Source organism: Mytilus trossulus, chromosome 1 (assembly GCF_036588685.1).
Source record: "Mytilus trossulus isolate FHL-02 chromosome 1, PNRI_Mtr1.1.1.hap1, whole genome shotgun sequence".
In the NCBI taxonomy this organism is placed as follows: domain Eukaryota; kingdom Metazoa; phylum Mollusca; class Bivalvia; order Mytilida; family Mytilidae; genus Mytilus; species Mytilus trossulus.
The window spans coordinates 41,318,022-41,331,293 of record NC_086373.1 but is presented as its reverse complement, the minus strand read 5'-3'; the positions used below and the strand labels follow the sequence as shown (position 1 = coordinate 41,331,293).

The window sequence follows — 13,272 nt, the reverse complement described above, 5'->3', positions numbered from 1 at the left end:
TGAATTATACATTCCTAAAAAAAAATCACTTTCAAACAATTTTAACTTTTCTTACAGATGTGAAAAGCAAGATGTAGTAAATTTATATTTCTTTCCTTGTATATTAGCCCGTTATCTTAAATGAGTGTTTTTTCTACCATCAAAAGAAACCTTTTCCTATGCAAATAACATCTCGAATTGAAAATTAGAACTCATTATTTCAGAACAAATGGTCCAATTTTGCTCATTACAATACAAGGATAATTCGATTCATTGTCTTCATATGAATGATAATAATTTAAATAATGGATGAATGTCGCTAGTTGAGTGGGTGCTATATCAATATTATTTGGAGTAATTGGGATAAAGCCATGCTCAAATATTCTATGATTATGATTCGTGCCTTCTTAAATACCCATTCCAAGATTACAAACCAAGAAAATTTATCACTTCACTCGGTCTTATTAATTTGATTGGCTCCGAATGGAACAGTTTTTTACTTTATACTTATAAATGATTCACCCTAAGTGTAGACAAAAATCTGAAACTCTCTGCTCTTTAAAAACGACCCATGTACTGAAGATTCAAATAGACAAACTTTTTATATATTTTTAAGACAACGGTTTCTGAATTTTTATTTGTTGTTACAATGCAAGGTGTTTTTAAAAATCTTCTATCAAATAATTTGCATTTAAAAATAAATTTGACATTTTGATCTTGATTAATATACAAATAAAAAGTATACAAAACCGACGTCACACAACCATTGGACCGTTCATTTCCTTGTGTAAACTATATATAAGTCAGTAGTGGACTATAAAGACAGTACATCGCTAACAAAGCAAATTATTAAAGAAATATAATATCAAGTAAGTTTACTTAATGTTTTCAGTATTAATTAAGCACATTCTCATGTTTTAATTAAAAAATAATCAGCGAATTTTTTTCAAAAATATGCTTTACTTGAAATGACTCCTCTCATTTGAATTGATCCTTTGAAACGTTTGTATCCTTATAAGTATTTTATAACAAATATACATTCATTCAAATATTGGACTTATTGCAACATGAAAAGAGCGTTTGATTTTTAATTGAATGAACATAAATAGTAAATAGTAAAATATCGTTTCATGCTTATTTGAAATGAATTTTACTTTACCTATATTTTCATTACAAAAAGACCTTAATATTTCTTTGATTTAGAATTTATTAATCAGTTTATCGTTTTTTTTTTATTTATACTTATTTATCTATTTTAGCTAAAATGGAGAGAAAAGCTGTTTTGATTTTTCTTGGATTTGTTTCCTGTATTTTTGCAGGTTTGTATTTTATATAAAATAAAAAATTATAGTAATGATGACTCTCCTTGTAGTCCAAAGTTCATTAAGCCGAAAATATTCTCATTTGTTACTTAATGCGGAAAAAAAATTCTCATTTTTACAGTTTTTATCAAGTATGATATCTGAGGTGAAGCCAGAAATTTAAAAAAAAATACCTGAAACGGGTGAAAAAAACTTTCAAAACAGGCCGAAGAAAGTACAGCAAAAACTTAATAAAAACACTTTTTTGGCGATAGATGTTAATAATGAAGACAATATTTCTTATTAAGACAGCAAATTAAAGAAAATAACTCACATAAACTGCATAATTCAGTCTTAGATGTTAAACGTAATAGTTTATTAAAAGTAATGTGCCACCATTCTTTCATATTTATGTGCAAATATTCAGACAAATTCAAGTCATAATATTGATAAAAAATATTACAAACACTACAAAGACCTCTTTCTCCCAAAAACTCGGCATTTTACACTTCATTTTAACATTTTAACTATTTCCAATCTTCCATATTATAGAATATAATTCTGGCAATTCAGTCTCATCGGGATGCTTAAGAAGTTGTCGATTGACAGGAAGACAAGATTGCAGAAGATTTTGTCAAAGAATGGTTGAAAATTCCCGATTAGATCACATTCTGCCAGGAGGTTCAGTAGATCGTATTACCCTAGGCGGTAGAAGAGATAGTATTATTCGAGGAAGTTCATTAGATCATATCATCCCAGGCAGTTCAGTACACCGTATTATTCCAGGCGGTTCGGTACATAATCTTATTCCAGGCGGTTCAGTAGATCGTATTACCCTAGGCGGTAAAGGAGAAAGTATTATCCGAAGAGGTTCATTAGATCGTATTATTTCAGGCAGTTCGGTAGACCGTGTTATTCGAGGAGATTCAGCACGTCGTATTATTCAAGGCAGTTCATTAGGCCGTATTGTGCCTGGCGGTTCAGTTGATGGAATTTTCCCAAAAGTCTGTGTCGACACTTGTTTTTTAAGGAAACAATGCAACTTCAATGAGGATTGTCAAAACGTAAATGGATGTAATAAATGTGTTCGAGTTAATAGCTACACATAATTATCAATTATGACATGATCAAAGGCCAAAAAAATGTGCAATGTTATTCTAACTTTATCCAAATTTTGTGATATTTTGATAGTTTTTCTATTTGTATAGATACCAAATAAATTATGTATTGATATAGATTTGTTTTTAGTCCCAACTGTCAATCGACAGTTAAGAAACCCTTAACTACACATTAAACTTTAGCTATTACGAAATTGTGAAGCCTTCATTCTTGTTTTAATTTCTTTGTATGGTATGTGCATTTTATGAGGAGATGTAAGACAATTGTGTGTAAAATATTGAAAAAATTCTAAAACGAAACTGGAAAGAAGCCAAAAGTTGATAGTTTAACTTAAACATTTTACACAAGCCTCAAATAAGGTTTTCGGATTAATCAAACGTTTCAACAAAAATAATTCTTGAAATATCGAGAACAAATTATTAATTAATTTGAAATTGAGTGTCAACTTATATTGATGTCATCCCTTCAAAAAATGTATAGAGCCAGTCAAATTTGAATGATCGCTATGGAATATATTTATTAATTTCATCTGTCCTCTATCACGACATCGACTGAATATGGTGTTTCGTTGAATTGTTTCTTACCAACACTATCAGTACGAGTACATCATTAAAAGCACACAGTCAAGTTAACCCTAAGCTTTTGGTGGAGTTCGTTTTACATTTCTGTAGAATGTTGAAAGTTCTTGTTTGTCTATTCCCGTTTTCTTTTTCTACTTTTCAGTTGTCTGTTTGTATTCCAACGTTGATTTTTCATCCTCTTTTTTATTAAAGATTTTCATGAGGCAATTCTATATCTTTAAATTTAAATGTCTTTTTTATAATTATAACTTTTTCAAGTATCCTAATAAAATTCACACTCAAGTAAAGTGTAATAACACCTGTAACAGTGAATAAAAACATAAGACGCTATCAAAGGTCCAGTTTGACTGTAGGAGTCTGCTTCACATCTATCAGAGGCAGCAGTTTCAATAGAAATAGCAGTAATTTAAGATTGTACATATATTTAGTATATATAGAAATGGAATTTCCATTTTTCATAAAATGTAATTAATCTGCTTTCAAGAAAAACAAACTCTTGATATCACCAACCAATGTTTTCATTTCAATTTTCTTTATGTGTTTTCTTACCGCTGACGAACAGTGCACATTCATAATTGACAAAAAAAAACGTTAGTCAGAGAACGCATTTAACCTATTCCATATTCATTTGTTCATACATATGATAAATGAAGAAAAGATTTCTGCTAAGAAATTATGTTGAATTAATCTTTAACAGAAAATATGTTAAATGACACATTTCTGTAAAATTATTCTGCTTTCTACTTTTATATTTTTGTTTGGAATAACGGAGGTACTTATCCATAAAATTAGCATAATAAAATGCTGACTTTCGATTTTCATTTTTTATGGTCATATGTCTTTCAACATAATTCAAACACCCTATAATATTATTATGTACCACTATGAAGTTAAATCAAGGTCTTAATCTGGAAAATCAAATAAACCGTTACCATTAACAGTAATTTCATAGTCCCAATTTAAATCAAGAGACACAAGCCCTGTAATATGTATTGGTTATGAGCTGTATCATAATACAGCTTATAATCAAAATTGTTTGAAAGAACAATGCATGAAACCTTACCAAACCTCTTAATTAATTGATTATCAGTAACGACATACAATTAGGGAAACCACTTTTTATCAATATATTGACGTCATCTTAGAAGTGAAAATGAGCAATAAAATGTTGGCATCTTCTATTTTTCTATTGTGTGTTGTTATCTTGAGACTTATTTTTTTAATAATATCACATATATTTTTTGCTGGAAAATAGATTCATTATTAACGATTTGTTAACTCATGAAACTTTGAATACAAATTCCCCATAAAGATTGATGATTCTAGCATGACTTAAAGAATTATTGTTAATTTGGTTTCAATAAATCTGTAGATATATTCCTAACATGTACATGTACATATTTAACAAAAAATATGGGAAACAATGATCACTCAATAAATAGGACAGACTGTTTCACATTAAATTTTTATTTAAAAGGAGTTGAGAGGTACATGAACTTGGTTTGAGGACACAGTTATCGTCCTTTGGTTTTCGAATATTGTCCAAAGTGTGAACAGTGTATAGCTTGCAATCTTTTTTCATTTACGTTCCCAATTTATATCTTGATATTTTCAAGCATTAATATTAAGTAAGGCGATAAAATTGTATGTTAAAAAAACCTGGTGTTGGATATTTATGTTAAGAAGTGATTTGAACCAGTTAAAAAAGGTCAAAAATAACTATGTGGGAAGCTGTCAAACTGAATTTTATATTCCATTATCATAGAATTATCCAAATTATATTACACTATAAAAATCTTTTTGAGATCGAGCAAGTGTGAATTTTTAATTTAGTTTTATCGTCTTAAAAAATGCACAATGACATTACTGTGTTCGCAGGTCTTAGACACGAATTCATTAAATGTAGATCTCTAAATGGTTTGTTTGTTTCAATTTGACAAACTGAATAAAGGTACAGGAATTACATCTTTATTTGAAGAGTCAAGCTGAATTTTTATCTGACAGGTTTTTGCTGATTTGTATGCTTTAATTCAAATTTTATTAACCGTTTGTTAACTCTGTATCAAGAGAGAAATTGATTATCAAAGAAAAATGTGCAAAATGTGTTGTATCTATGACACTGGTGGAACGGCATGTACCATGAGTGTGAAATGCGAAGATTTTTGTACATGAAACTTGAATTCCATCATAAATATTTCAATAAATCTGTAAAAACAAAAAGCCCTTCACTAGATAATTGCACCTTATTCATTACAGTTAATACCTATAGGTTCCTCTGTTGGACAGTAAGGGGTCAAATACATGCAATTTGAGACTAACCTACATGTAAGTTTTCCAATGAATAGTTTTAGAAAAACTGTGCATCAGTCCATACTCTCTTCAACAGAGATTTTAATGCTAGAGTCTTTTTGCAATCAAACTTCTTGTACAATGACCGACAGACACCTGCTCATATACATTTCACATTTGAATATTTATTGAAATAAATCTGATAAATCAAATGAGTTTTCAATCGCTTTTAATCGTTAATAAAGTATATTATCGGGCATTTTAAAAGCAAAATTTTCCAAAAAATTGATCTTTACGGCTGAAATCTTGATAGTTGAAATTATTTAATTTAAATGTCAAAATTAACCATCCAAATTTCAATATTAAAATGGCCCTAGTTTCTATCAGTCCTAGTCGTTTTCGTTGTCTATGTTATCGTGTATATATTTCCAATTTGTTTTTTCATACACTTTCCCAAAATATATATTTATTTATATTTAATGCATAAAATATTAAGTAAGGGAATGGAGCTAAATGTTAAAAATATTGGCGCTGATTTTTTATGTTTAGTAGTGATTTGGTCTAGTTAAAAAAGGTTAAAAATTAGTATGTTGTAAGCTGTCAAACTGAATTGCATTATGCATCAGCGTTGTCTCTTTTCATTTCAGGCATCCTCGACCAAAACATCAAACCTGGATCTATAACAAGTCCATAACAAAATAAAATCCCTTAATTATCACCATAGACATGTTTAAACTATTTTTCTCGGAAATATAATTTAATGAAATCTGAATTTTTCATTTAAATATGCTAAATCTTTTAAAACCAGTATGTATATAGAAATGGAAAGAGAGCTAAAGCTATTTTGGATATTTGATATCAACTTTTTGACGAATTCAAACAAATGTAAAAATGAAATATAAATCTCTAAAGAAAGTAGAATGTTCTTTTGAAATAAAATTTCAATCGACTCTGATAATGAACAGCATTTCATTTACCCCGTTTTTTTACGTTTTTACCTATTATGACTATTTGTTTTGATAAAAGCTTCATGTCATTTTATTGGAATTCTATGCATTTGTCATACAATTTATAGATTAAACCAGCAATAAAACCAGGATTAATCCACCTTATGCTACATCAGGAAACGTAAGTTTCTGGTAAAGAATATGATAGTTGTTTTCCATTCTTTAGAAGTGTCTGAGCTTTTTTTTAATTTTTTTTATCTATTATAAATACTTTTCTTTTAAATTCCTTATTCTTGTAATTTTACTTTTCACAATATAAAGATTGCAAAGGACTGAGGTTGAATAATGGGCTCAAAGTCAGGTTTATAACAGTTTAAACATATATTTTTCTTTAAATTCTTTTGTACTTTATGCAAAGTATACGTTTTTTTAAACAAGATATTTTCTTAGTTGTTGTATGTATTGCTACCCTTTAACCTCGAAACTAAAAACAACTTAAGGATTTTAAAGATGACAAGTGTTTTCTTCCAACTGAAAACAATAGAAACAATGCCATTTCGAAGTTTGCCAATAAAATAGCTTTAACATTTGTGTTTAACTATCTTAAAATCCTTTTTTCAAATGTATTCGGTATAATAAAATTGAGAATGGAAATGGGGAATGTGTCAAAGAGACAACAACCCGACCAAACAAAAAAACAACACCAGAAGGTCACCAACAGGTCTTCAATGTAGCGAGAAATTCACGCACCCGGAGGCGTCCTTCAGCTGGCCCCTAAACAAATATATACTAGTTCAGTGATAATGAACGCCATACTAATTTCCAAATTGTACACAAGAAACTAAAATTAAAATAATACAAGACTAACAAAGGCCAGAGGCTCCTGACTTGGGACAGGCGCAAATATGCAGCGGGGTTAATCATGTTTGTGAGATCTCAACCCTCCCCCTATACCTCTTACCAATGTAGAAAAGTAAACGCATAACAATACGCACATTAAAATTCAGTTCAAGTGAAGTCCGAGTCTGATGTCAGAAGATGTAACCAAAGAAAATAAACAAAATGACAATAATACATAAATAACAACAGACTAGTAGCAGTTAACTGACATGCCAGCTCCAGACTTCAATTAAACTGACTGAAAGATTATGATTTCATCATATGAACATCAGGCACAATCCTTCCCGTTAGGGGTTTAGTATCATACAATCATAACATATATGAGAAGAACATAACCCGTTTCATGTCAACAACTGTTTTTAGAATAAATGTGTTTAGTTCCGACGCAAAGACCTTATCAGTGACTCAATATTAACGCCAAAATATGCAATCTTTAATGACTTGACAACAGTATCGTAATTATATCCCTTCTTAATAAGTCTATTCAAAGGTTTTGTAAGTTTCTGAGGTGAATACTGACACCTTTGTGCTTTATAAAGAATATTGTCATAAAAAATTGGATGTGAAATACCTGAACGTATAAGAAGTCTGCATGTTGAGCTATATTTACTAATGATGTCTTTATACCGATGATAAAATTTAGTAAACGTTTTGACTAGTTTGTGATATCGAAAACCCTGGTGTAATAATTTTTCAGTAATACATAAATTTCTCTCATTAAAATCTAAAACATTGTTACATACACGAGCGAATCGTACAAGTTGAGATATATAAACACCATAAGATGGTGACAGGGAAACGTCACCATCTAAAAACGGATAATCAACGATAGGAAATGAAAAATCATCCCTTTTATCATAAATTTTAGTATTCAGCTTTCCGTTAGTGATATAGATATCAAGATCGAGGAAAGGGCAGTGGTCATTGTCAGTATTAGCTTTATTTAAAGTAAGTTCAGCAGGATAAATTTCATTAATATACATACTGAAGTCGTCATTATTGAGAGCCAAAATATCATCCAAATATCTAAAAGTATTATTAAATTTGTTTATCAGATGTTGTTTTGATGGGTATTTGCTTATTTTTGTCATAAATTGTAACTCATAACAATACAAAAAGAGGTCCGCAATAAGTGGTGCACAGTTAGTCCCCATTGGAATTCCGATAATCTGACGATATTCGGAATCCCCAAAGCGAACAAAAATGTTATCTAGTAAAAATTCAAGGGCATATATAGTATCAAAGCATGTCCAATTAACATAGTTTTTTTTGTGTATTGCTACTAAAAAATGACCTTAAAGAGTTTGAACATATATATTCACATTCTGATTTTTGGAATGCCCATTTAATTAGGTGTGTGAACTTTTTCTTAATGAGAATGTGAAGAAATGTGGTATACAGGGTAGAAAAATCAAAACTTTGAACAGATTCAAAATCACCAATATAAGCATGCAATTTATCAAGTACTTCCAACGAGTTCTTGACACTCCAAAAGTAATTTATTCCACCATTTTCGAAGGCCTTATTTGAACAATTTATTATAAGGTTTTTAATTGTACCAAGTGTGCTGGTAAGAAGAATAGACAATTTAGTAGTTGAACAATGGCTTGAAGACGAAATAAATCTATATTTGTAAGGGGTTTTGTGTAGCTTCGGAAGCCAATACATAGTTGGGACTTTCATTGTGGCTAAAAGTTTATGTTTGTTACAGATTCGTTTTCTGAAAATGGAGTCAGTTGGAATGTTGGTGAATTGGTGATTTCTTTTTTCAGAACCTCAATGTAAAATTTACGTCAAACAATAATAATATTATTAGCAGCTTTATCGGCCGGGACAAAAACAAATTCCTTGGCTAGTTCTTTTAGTTTATGTTTGATACGAGTAATAGGTTTATTGTGGTTATTGATAATAGTAAAATATTCTTTAAAATGTTGAATACGTATATCAACTATCTTCATTACTGAATTAAAAAAAGAGTCCAAAGATTTTTTGTCAGCTTTTTCCCGTTTTATCCATTTCATACAGTAAGTATGGAGTGAGTCGTGGATGATATTACGACACTCATTCCAATTAATAATTGACGGGGGACGATATTTAGGTCCTTTACTGGGAAATAATTTTAACTCTCGGTCTTGAACGATATTAATATCTCCTGTTATAAGATGGGAAATGGGTCCATAAATATATTCGGAACTACTGCAATTACATGACGTAGGTGTATTTTCACTGATATTAACATCTTTACACAATTGACTATAATTAAACACAAATTTCCGGGTAAATTTCTTGTAAATATAACAAATAAGAGGTAGCTCAGTATTGTCAAAATATCCAGGAATTTGTTCTTTAACAGAATGGTCGTTAAATATACCGGCAATATTTACAAAATCAAAGCCTTTATTGACATACTTAATTTTAATAAAATGTTTTTTATGATCTTCAGGGCGATCAATTTTGGGAAATAATTTAGAATAACAATATGCCATAATAATTTGAACAATTTCATACTTAGGACTGCTATATGAAATTGTGTTGCAATCCTCCAAAATTTCATTTATCTTGTTAACCGGTAACGAACAGAGTTTTGTTAACAGATAATGTCTGCCGTTGTTTTTTGAAATAGAAATTAGGTCCGAAATATTGGTATAATTGGCCCGAAATTTTCTTTGATAATAAATATATTCCTTTTTTAGATTTTGATTTACACATGAAACGGAATATTTTAAGTTTTTCCTAATAGTTTCGTTGGTGTAGATTTCGAGTTGACAAAATACCTCAGTTTGTTAATGTGACAGCTTTAAAAACATCCGCATTTCATTTTAGTTCTATTTAGTTCCAGCAAATTATAAAAAAAATCAACATTTCATGTATTTAAGTTTCTAAAGCTTTCTACCGAAAAAAAGATGAATACAGCTCTACATCTATTATTTTTTTTATTATAAAATTATAAAAAAGAAGATACATTGATATATTTTACAATGGTATGCACTATGTAGTCTGTGTTTATTTGTCCCACTACGCATATGAACTGACGCGAACACATACGTTACATCCATCTCTGCTGACACAATCCTCGTTGAGTTTGCATTGATTCCTAGAAATACACATGTTTTCGCAGCCTTTATGATGAATTGACTCAACTGGACCGATTGACCTGATACGATCAACAAGACTGCCTGTACGAATACTGCCTAATGAAGCCCCTGGAAAGGTACGGTCTACTGGACCGATTGACCTGATACGATCAACAAGACTGCCTGAACGAATACTTCCTAATGAATCCCCTGGAAAGGCACGGTCTACTGAGGACCCTTGAAAGGAATGGTCCAAGGAATCAACTGGGAATCTTTGGTCTACTAGAAACTGATCTCCATTTTGTTGACAAAGTCGTCTACAACCTACCCTTCCTTGTTGTCTACATCTTAGTTCGCATTCCAATGCGAATGTGTCTTGTGAAACTACTTGGTCAATATGAGCATTGCCAATTGGTAAGTTTAGAGATGTGCACCTTCTATTGCATCCTATAGTTTGGCAATAGTATCCTCTTCCACAATCTAAACGACTCGAACATTCATTAGCACACTTTTTTGTGACTGGATAACCTGCTGTAATAATAAATTTTAAAAATTAAAAATGATGATATAAAATAATGTTTATAATGAGATAAGACTGCTTTTCATTTTTATCTCTATTTTTTTCTATGTAAATGAAAATTATTTGATTTAGATATTATATGTTGCTATTTTTTATTGTTTGTAATAATTTCATAGAGTGCAGATGAATTCTGGTCTCAACGTTCCTGTTAAAGGTTTAAATACGCTTTATATGCATAAATATTTTAAAAAAAGTTTTTTTAACCAAAAATGACAGATGATCATAAAACACTTATATCACTATTTGTGGTTATTGCAATTATAAGGTTTGTCTAATTCAAATTACCAATGGTGTCATACTGATTTTATCAAAAATACAAAGAATTTCATGAACAAAATGTGATTTCATTATGGGGTGTACCCGAATTATGTTTAGAACATTGTGGAGAGAATAAAGAATCATATAACTTTGTGTGCGTTATTGTGAAGAAGTATTGTGTGAACGTATGGAATATCTCATAAAAACACGAAAAAGGAAAGCAAATTTAGTCTTTGGATGGTCTTGACCACTTTACAAAGAGTGAGAAGTTGTTATACGGCGATTGGCAATTTTTTCTAAAGAATACCTCTTGGAATTAATGAAGGAATATTGTTTATGGTTTGTTCGTACTTTAAAAAATACGTATGAGTTTGTCGATTTTTTTTTAAATTTTTTCTTCGGAATTATAACTGCTTAATTACATTCTTTTGAATATATATTATTATCAAAATGATCAAATATAGTTTGCATATGAAACGAAGAGGGATACATACCTGCAAAAACACATGAAATACATCCTAAAAATATCACAACAGCTTTTCCCTCCATTATTCCTGAAAAAACAAATAAAAAACGTGTGAGTAAATTATTTTTTGAAACATGTTGCTTAAATAGAGATAGAGCAATATAAACACAGAAATGGCACTGTCTTTTTTCCAATTTCTATTTGATAGATATAAAAAAAATTGTTTTACATAACAGTCTTGATTAAAAAAAATATATAAATTTTGTCGTTATCTATTTAAAGAAGCACAATAGTTAACGAATGTAATTCATCATGTTACTTTAACAATCTTCTGCTCTTTCTTGGTCACAGCATTTACTGGAATTTAAACCAATATTATACCTAAAACAATATTCCTGATACTAGTAGTAGCAATTCTTCAATAGAATATGTGATAACATAAACGTTGTCGTTCCTTTTATTATATCCAAAAAATGACATTATCTTTGATATTTATAATTTTAGCAATTAATATTATTAGACGACTTACCTTTCTTAAATGTATTCGTTACTAAGTTGTGTAAAGTGATTTTCTATGATATCTGTTATCAGTTGATACCTTATATACAATGTACAAGAGGAAATAAACGGTTCATTGCCAGTGTGACGTACGTTTTGAAATACTTGTTAATGCGACATCAATCAAATTGTAAATGAAAGGTCAAACTTACATTAAAAACACATTCAACATAAACACATTATGATCCGGCATAATCTAACCACAAAACTAATCTAAGAATGTATGGTCAGAAAATTATTGCTTTTGTTCAGACAGTATTTTCTAATGTTAATATATCATTGTTTTCCATTAAACTGTTGTTGGTTGCACAATAAACAAAAACGGTCGTCTCTGTTTCCATGCGGTGTTGGTATTAATATGTTCAATCAGTTAGTTCATTCCATAGTTGTTTAAGCAATAAAGCATAAACCATTCCACTGTGATGAGAAATTCTTAAGGGAAAAACATTCTATCAAAAGCTGTAACTCAAATAAGGGAAAATATGCGATGAGTTAGAAATACAAAGACAAAAACAGCATACAAACAAAATATGTATAATTCAAACTATTTCATAAAAGCCTTAAAAAGATCTACTTATAAACATAGTAGGGATACCGTTGTGTTTTTTCTAGTAGAGTAAAAAATAATCAGACAATATTTTTTTTTTTTGGAAAGCTCTGAAAATGTGTCGCAAAACAATCGCATACTATTGACTTGAGTCCGAATAGCACTATCAGGAGTCACGGCGAATTTAGAAAATAAAACGACTAAAACTATAAGGTCCGCGTTACACAACTCCTTCAGTTTATGTCCTACTAAGAAGTTAATGGTTTCAATTTCAAATATAGCAATGTCAGTTTGACTAGACTTGTTTGATGATACGGTAAATCAATTTTGTCAATCTTTCTATTTTCATCATTATTTATATACGTAAAAATTACCTATGAAGTTTTGCAGCTTGATCATATGCAAAAACGATATTAAAAAGGTACACATTCTACTGTAAAACACCCCTAAATGTACAGACTGGAAATAAGAAAAGGGTATACATTTGTAGCTATCAGGTAATCATTAAAAAAATACCACATTACTACGTACTCAATATATGATAATTTTAACAGATAACATAACATAAATTTAGAAATGCTGTCTTACATTTGGAAGTTCCTACACTACATAACCTTCCAAATGAAAAGTAAAATCACAAATATACTGAACTCAGAGGAAAATTCAAAACGGA

At 29.9% G+C, this 13,272-nt stretch overlaps 2 protein-coding genes across 2 annotated transcripts; one reads left to right on the top strand and one right to left on the bottom strand.

Moving 5' to 3' along the window:
* The first annotated feature begins 1,244 nt into the window (after positions 1-1,244).
* Positions 1,245-2,389, top strand: LOC134707887 (uncharacterized). The gene is made up of 2 exons (XM_063568001.1): positions 1,245-1,298; positions 1,833-2,389. Exon 2 carries the CDS (start codon positions 1,922-1,924, stop codon positions 2,387-2,389), a length of 468 nt encoding a protein of 155 aa, XP_063424071.1. The 5' UTR covers positions 1,245-1,298; positions 1,833-1,921.
* A 7,643-nt stretch (positions 2,390-10,032) lies between these two features.
* Positions 10,033-12,053, bottom strand: LOC134707878 (uncharacterized). Its single transcript, XM_063567990.1, has 3 exons — positions 12,024-12,053; positions 11,523-11,582; positions 10,033-10,718 (listed from the first exon to the last, which is right to left on the bottom strand). Exons 2-3 carry the CDS (start codon positions 11,575-11,577, stop codon positions 10,132-10,134), a joined length of 642 nt encoding a protein of 213 aa, XP_063424060.1. The 5' UTR covers positions 11,578-11,582; positions 12,024-12,053; the 3' UTR covers positions 10,033-10,131.
* Between the last annotated feature and the right edge of the window lie 1,219 nt (positions 12,054-13,272).

Coding starts and splice junctions, on each gene's coding strand:
- LOC134707887 (XM_063568001.1), top strand. CDS start 1,922: ATGGTTGAAAATTCCCGATTAGATCACATTCTGCCAGGAGGTTCAGTA.
- LOC134707878 (XM_063567990.1), bottom strand. CDS start 11,577: ATGGAGGGAAAAGCTGTTGTGATATTTTTAGGATGTATTTCATGTGTT. Junction 10,719..11,522: donor TATTTCATGTGTTTTTGCAG/GTATGTATCCCT, acceptor TTATTACAGCAG/GTTATCCAGTCACAAAAAAG.